General features: G+C 28.0%; 1 protein-coding gene across 1 annotated transcript; it reads right to left on the bottom strand.

Annotated features, from left to right (window-relative positions):
• Positions 1-6457: 6457 nt before the first annotated feature.
• Positions 6458-6902, bottom strand: K444DRAFT_204499 (uncharacterized protein). Its single transcript, XM_024871027.1, has one exon. The coding sequence runs from the start codon at positions 6751-6753 to the stop codon at positions 6493-6495; it is 261 nt and encodes an 86-aa protein (XP_024741621.1). The 5' UTR covers positions 6754-6902; the 3' UTR covers positions 6458-6492.
• Between the last annotated feature and the right edge of the window lie 1178 nt (positions 6903-8080).

Raw genomic sequence — 8080 nt, 5'->3', positions numbered from 1 at the left:
TAAATTACTTTTTTTAAGCTATTAATATATATAAGTATTTTTCTTATTCTTTACCTAAAAGAAAAAAGACTATTATTACTTTTCTTTTATACTAAATAGTATATATTTCTTATATTAAAGCTATTATTTAAGGCTAATAGATTCCCCTAATAATTCAAGAAATAGGTTAAGTAATTCTTATTAGCTTAATATAAATATAAAGTACTTTTAATAATATAGTTAATATTTTTTTAGTATTAAATAAGCTTACTTCTTTCTTATTTCTTACTAATAGCTAATAGCTTTATAGGCTAATTTATTACTTATTTCTCGAGAGAATCCTAATAAGAATAATAATAAGAATAATAGAAAGTAATTATAAAAATAGGATATTTATAGGATATAGAAATTAGAGTTTTTGGAATTCTTAATAATTTTTATATAGTTTTTCTAAGAATAAATATATAGTTTTTAATAGTTTCCTAATAAAAGTATTTATCTTTTATATTTCTATTTAGCTAATAGTATTATAATATTACTTTTTTTCAAGTATTTTTATAATTCTTGAGCTATATTTTTCAGATTATTTAGTAATTTCTATATATTATTTACTAATAAATAGCTCTTCTAATAAATAAAATATTTTCTTTTTTTTCTGCTTTTTTTATAGGCTATAATAGATTCTATCTCAAATTCTTTTTTATCCTTAATCTTAACTAGTTCTGGTTCTATTATAATACTAGCTTGCGGATATTATAGTTCTAAGAAAGAAATATAGAAAATATTATAGATCTAATATAATAATAATAATTCTAAATAATATATTTATTTATATATTTCTATAATTTCTAGAACTTTAAAAGGGCCGAGATATTTATTTACTAGCTTTATACTAGGTTATAGCTATTAAATATTCTTTATATAAAGTATAACTTTATTATATATATTAAATTCCTTATTAATATATTTCTTATTATAGTACTTTTTCTATATATTTATTACTTCTTATTATTACTTTTCTAGTACTTCCCGTTTTACTTAAATTCTCTATATTCTTTCCTATATTACTAGTATTTCTCTTTCTAGAATATTATTTTTAATATATAATTTAATATTAGAATAGAATTTATATAATATATAAAATAGAGAAATTCCTATTATTAAATATATAAAGTTATTATATATAAATTCTATAAAAGTAAGCTTTATTACCTAGTTATCTTACTAGTAACTAATATAGTACCTTAAATACTATTCTAGAGTTTGGTTTAGATTTTCTATTTATTTATTAGTTTATAGATAAAATACTATATTTAGCTATTATTAAACCTTTAAGTAAAAATATAGACTTAACTAGAACTTATTTATAAAAATAGATCTTTTATTAGAGATTATACCTATAAATATACTAAAGTCTTTAATAATATAATATATAAATAGCTCTATTAATTCAGGAGCCGAAATTTCCTTAGTAATTAAAATATATTATATTATTTTTATATATCTATTAATAATAATAAATATAGAATTATATACTTTATTATAAAACCTAGAAAAAAGTAATTCCGTAATAAAGTTTATAATAATTTCTTATTATAGCTTAAAAAAAAAAGAAATAAATTAAATATATTATATAATAGATATTTTTTTACCTTAGTTTATTAATATATAGGACAAGTTCTAATATAGTCTTTTATATTCTTTTTTATACTTTATTAGAAGTATTTTCTCTAGAAAATCTCTAATATTTTACTAGTACTAAAATGCCTACTTATAAGGTTATTATAGTTAGCTTATAGTAATTTTTCTTTAAGAGCTAGCTTATTTAGTATATAGATAATATTCCGATATTTTAATAATCTAGATATATTAAGTTTTAAGTTTTAATAGCTCTAGTAAAGGTTTCTTTTAAGAACTATTTATATTACTAGTATTATACTAATAGATTAAGTCTTTAGTACTATAATAATAGTTTAAATAGTATTTCTTTATCTTTCTTATATACTATTTCGGACCTAGCTACTTATATAGCTAGAATCCGTAGTATATACTATTTATAACTAGCTATACTAATAATAGACTTAAATAGTAATATTTCCGGTATTATTTTATTACTAAAATAGACTTCTTTTTTAGAATTTCTTAGTATTTTACTAATTAAGAAATACCTATTTCCTTTCTTTTAGGCCTTAAATTACGGTATTATAGAAATAGTATAATATCCTATTATTACTATTTATAGGGCTCTCTATTTTATATTTTATAGCTTATTATAAAGTATAAATAGTAAAATATCTTTATTTATATTTATTATAAAGTCTAGCCTTTTTAATAGCCTATTAGTAGGATTATTATATTCTGGCTAGTATTCTAAAATAAAATTAAAAATAGCTAGCTTCTCTGCCTATCTTATTTATTAATTATTTAGTTTTCTTTTAGTTATAAAGTATTTTAAGTTATTATAATTTATTTTAATAATAATAGTATATTAGATATATATTAGGTAATATTACTAGATATAAAATACTAGAATAATAGCTAAGAGTTTAGAATTATATATTTTATACCTGCTTTTAATTATAATTATTTTCTTTAAATAAAAAGTAATAGGATATTACCTAGCTTCTATTCTTTTACTAAAAAGCTAGGAAATTATACCTATAATTATAAATCCTAAAGTATTTATTTCTATATAAATCTTTAAAACTAGATTAAAATAATAAAGAATTAGTACTATTATAAATATAATTTATAACTTCTTAAAAGCCCTATTTACTTTATTTATCTAGCTAAAATAATATTATGGGTTTCTACTAGTTTTTAATAAATTAATTAATTCTTTTATTATTCTGGAATATCTATAAATAAACCTCTAGTAAAAATTAGTAAAACCTAGAAATACTTGAATTTCTCGAATATTATTTTTTAGGGCTAGCTATTCCCTAATAGTTATAATCCTATTAGCTTTTATTTCTATATTATCTAGACTAATTATAAATTCTAGGAACTTTATTTTCTCTATATTAAACTCGTATTTTATTAAGTTTATAAAGAGCTAGTATTATTATAATTATTTAAATATATATTAGATTACTATTATATATTATTCTAGATTCTCTAAATAAATTAAAATATTATCTAGATAGATTATATAAATAATATTTATAAGGCCTACTAATATATAATTAATATATACCTGAAATATTACTAGAGTATTAGATAGTTTAAAAAATATAATATAGTATTTAAAATATTTATAATATATTTAAAATATTATTTTTTATTTATTACTTTCTTATATTTATAACTAATAGTAAGTATTTTTTAAGTTTAGCTTTATATATATTTTTGCTTTATAAAGCCTATTTATAGTCTTACTAATAAATAGTAATAGTATTTGGTTCTTAATAATAATCCTATTTAGATTCCGGTAATTAATATATAAATATAGGCTGCTTTCTTTCTTTAGAATAAATATAATTGGGATACTAGCTAGGCTAGTAAAATAACGGATTTATTTCTTTTCTAGGCTAGTATTAAAATATTTCTAAAGAACTTTAAGCTTTCTTTTTAATAAAATATATATAGAATTATATAATAATTAGGACTCTAGTTTCAGATTTATATAATATTCTATTATATAATAATTAGGTAATATATTTATAGCTTTTATAGAAAATATTTAGAAAAGATTCTAATATTTTTTAGGAAATATAATTATCCTATTAGTAATAATAGTAATAATTCTTTAGTTATTTATTATAGAATAGATAATTAATAGAAAATTATATATCTTATATTTTATTACTTTAGTAAATTTCCTAGTATTTAGAACTTTAATTTTTTATAATTAAATCTAGTATTTCTATATTACTTTCCTAAAAGAAATTAGGGAATTAATCTAGTTAAGCTATAGGAATTCAAGTATTATATTAATATAATTTAGATTAAAATTATATAATATAAAGTATATATTAGCCTTTCTTTAGTTCCCTAGTATATTCTTAATAATAATCCCAAGAATATAATCTCTATATAAATAAATTCTTCTTTTCTTTAGTAAAAATAAAGAAGTTATCCCTAATATTAATAGAATACTTATATCTAAAGCTAATTTTCTCTTTATATAATTAGCCTCTATATCCGAGTTTACTAATACTTTAATTCTTTATTTACTTTTTATTATCTTAATAATAACCTTAATTACTATTCTTGTTTTAGAAGCCTTGCTTTCTATAATATAAATAAGTATAATTACTATAGGATATATCTATTTCCTAACTTCTTTAGTTCTAGATACTTATATATTTTATAGCTAGACTTATTATAATTATAATAAGTCGGTTTCCCTTAATTAAGGCAAGTAATAATATAGTAATTCTTTTTCTAGTAAATAAAGCAAATTATATCCGGTTTTATAAATTCTAATATAAATACTATATTAGATCTTATTATTATATCTTTATTATTCTAGTTTTATAAACCTTATAATAGAATTTTATTTCTCTTTTATTTCTCTTTATTATTTTTTTATTTTTATTTTTTATTTTCTTTCTTTTACTATCTTATTAGCTTATTATTATATTTCTATTAAGTAAATAGGTTTAAATTATTCTTAATTCTTATAGTAATAAAAATAAGTTTCTTTCTTTCTTATAAAGTATTTCTTTAATAATTAATCTTATCTCGGATCTCTTACCTTAAGCTATTAAATAAGTTATTTTGCTTTTATAGTAAATCCGTATATCTTAAGTTATCTAATAGGCTATTTAAATAAGATATAAAGTTTTAAATATTCTAACCTAGCTATTATTTAGTATCTTTAAACTTAGTAAGAATATTATTATTATAGTTCTCTAGATCTAAGATAAAATTCTTTATAAATTTAATAAAAGTTTCCTAATTTATAATATTAATACTTACTAATTATTTCCTATATTTCTAGATATTTCTAGCTATATTCTTAAAATAGGAAGTATAATATGTAATCTTTACTATATTAGTAGCCTAGATAATCCCACTATCTTTATATTATTTTAACTTTGCCTAATAGAAGAAGTCCTGGGTTTCTTTAATATTCTTTTTCCGGTAAATAGGCAGTTCTCGGGTTTTTAGAGCCCTCTAAACTAAGGGTACTACTAGGGGTATAACGGGTTCTATACCAGATATCCAAATATTTTTAAAATAACGGATCTGAGCTTCTAGCTTCTCTAGATCTTCTCTCTATTATATCTCTATTTCTAACTTAGTAATATAATAGTAAGCCGCCACTAATTTCTCTATTATTATTATTCTATTCGCTAGTTCTGGGGGCATCTGAATTCTACTTCCTTCTCCTAATTAGGTAGTATAAAGAGTACTTGACTGGGCGCTCCCCTGGGTACCCGGTTAGGTTGCCCCAGCGGTAGTAGAGGCGCTTCTTCTAATTAATACTCTAGCCATTAATATTTTTGTCTATTAATAGCTTAACTACCTCGTAATGAACTACTCCCCGAAGGTTGGATTAATTAGAATATAAGGTACGTAATAGCAGGGTAATACACAAGTAGTCAAGGTAAGTAAGCTGCAGAGTGACGCTTGTAAGTGTAACTGATTCCAAGAATTAATTCTAATAAAAGACTAATTAATGCCCCTTTCTAAAGCTAGGAGCGTCTCCCTATATGTTCCCTAGTGCTTAGCCAAGCCTGCAAAGCACTTTACTTAACTAGGAAACACGATCCCATGCGATCCGTACGATTCCGATCGCCCGTACGATTCCGATTACAAGCTTTACCTAAAATAGGAAACTAGATCCACGACATCTGATACCTGTCCATACGCCATCACGTGTGCCCATCACATCTCTTTAGCTTAGTATTTTCAATATATGAGATTCTTGGATCTTTGAGCCCTGGCTATTGCCTCAATTCCGCTATTACAAATCTTATATAATAAAGCTTATTAACGAACTAATTTTTACTTTAATAAATAAATAAATAAAATTTTTATATAATTTAAAACTTATATATATAAGAAATATACGAGCTATAAGAGGCTTTATAACTTTAATTATTAATACCCTAGAGCTTTTTACTTTTTAATATATTATAGTAGAATGCCCTTTAGCGAGGCCTTAGTAAGACGGCTTAGGCTATCTATATAGACGTCGCTCTTTAGACAAAGAACCAAATCCATGCCATAGTGCAAGAGAAATACGCCCTGAGAGGTTAATGGTTTTTTGGGGGTAAGAAGGTCCCGTTTGGGATCCCTGGGAGCCAGATTCGTCCCTGGGAATATAGTTGTCTAGACTTGAAACCTTGCACACTCACAATCGCCCACCTGCACGAGCTTGATGCCGGACTGATGGGCTGGGAAGCCTCGGTGCACGATCTTGGTGAAGTGGTGCTCGATCGCCCAGTGCAGGATATGTTCATCGTTGGCTTCCCCATTGGTTATTACGATTAAGTTTAGGGGGAGGGGTGTGCGGTAATAGCGAAGAGAGCACATGTAGGTGTCGGGGATGTCGTTTACGCACTAGCCGGTAGGGGTTCCGTTCGAATGGTAGCCACTGTCGGATGCAACCTGGACAGCAGCTGAGGTCTTCAAGCCTCCGTAGAAGGGGACTCGGTTAAGGAAGTGTAGGTCAATACCTTGGGGGTTGTACATGGAGACGAAGAAAATGAGGTCTGCGAGCATGTTGCGGGCTTGTGTCCAGCAGCTCCAGGCCATCACGCTGCGGGAACCTCGGGATTTTAGGGCGGGCGTGATGATAGTTTTCAGTTCCTGATTGGACATGATGGCCCTAATGTGTGTGTTTGGGGATGAGATATGAGCCGATAACCGAGGTGAGGACTTCTACGCTTTGGGGAGAGCTGTGAAGGGTTTTCAGGGCGTGGTGGTGTTTGTCTGCCGTTGAGGATCGTGGATGAAATTTGACCTCGGTGTCTCGAGGATCCAAATATGCTGGCGGTTGTGAGTTTTAAGTCATGACAGGTTCTGGTCTGTATGAACCGCTCTGAACCTGTACCGGAAGCTGTTGAAAGGATGTTCGGAATTGCACTGAGAGTTGCTGAAATGATGCATTTGGGGAGGAACTATTTGGGTGATAGACTGATTTGGTCCCGGCCAATTCGGTGGGGTGCCCGAGGTGTTGACTGATAAGCTGCGTTTGGCCTGTTTTGGGGCTCTGGTGTATAAATTGGTGAGGGAACGACTCCTGGCATTGTTGGATATTTCACTCCGGGACTTGGTTGGCGGACCGCAGAGGTAGATGGTTGCGGTTGGGCAAGGTTGTGGGTTTTGTTGAATTTCCTGGGGTTGTGGCTTGGGTGTACAGGAAGGCGGAAGAGTTGACGTTGGTTAACAGGTTGCCCCAGGACTATTAGTAGATTGAGGCCGCGGCAAGGAAACTGGTTGATTTTGGGGCTAAATACGCTTAGGAGATTGTTGGTAGACTCCCTGAAATCTCTGCGGAGCTTGGGACAACGTTTGACAGCTTGGCTGTAGGGGTGACTTGAATAACTAGACTGGGAGGACTGGACTGGGATATCTGAGGACAAGCTCTAGGAGGCTGTTGGAGGCCAGTCTGTGGTATCTGTGGATAGCTACCAGCAAATCCTTGCTGAGTTTCGATTTGAGGTCATTTAGAAAAATACTGGGGACGATAGGCTTGTGGCGAGAGTCCGTATACAGTACCTGCCAGATTGGTTGACACCATAACCTGTTTAACACGCTGGTATTGCTAATTGACCCCATTCTAACCGTGCCGACAGGTTGCAAGTAGGGGCCATTTGGCTGAGAACTCTAGGTCGCACGGCCGAAGGAATTAGAAAAGTCCGGGCAGGTTCTTGAATTGCGCACTTACCCGATGGCCAGACCTTCGGGATGGTTTTCGATCCCATTCAATAACCCTCCGTGGTGAGGCATAATGACTAAATACGGCGTTTATTGCTTACACTCGTGAAAACCACCTGTACTGTGCAACACTGCAATACTTAAACCCCAATAAACAACGAGCTACGCATCTCCATAAAGAAATAGCGCAAAATCACCGAATCTATTTGACAGAAAGTGGCGCAGACTTTATCAAATGTGTCCGAGGAATTAGGATTATCATTGAGGT

This window comes from Hyaloscypha bicolor (assembly GCF_002865645.1).
Source record: "Hyaloscypha bicolor E unplaced genomic scaffold K444scaffold_17, whole genome shotgun sequence".
Lineage (NCBI taxonomy): Eukaryota > Fungi > Ascomycota > Leotiomycetes > Helotiales > Hyaloscyphaceae > Hyaloscypha > Hyaloscypha bicolor.
Note: the sequence above shows the minus strand (reverse complement) of the source record. Positions and strands in the feature narration are given on the sequence as shown.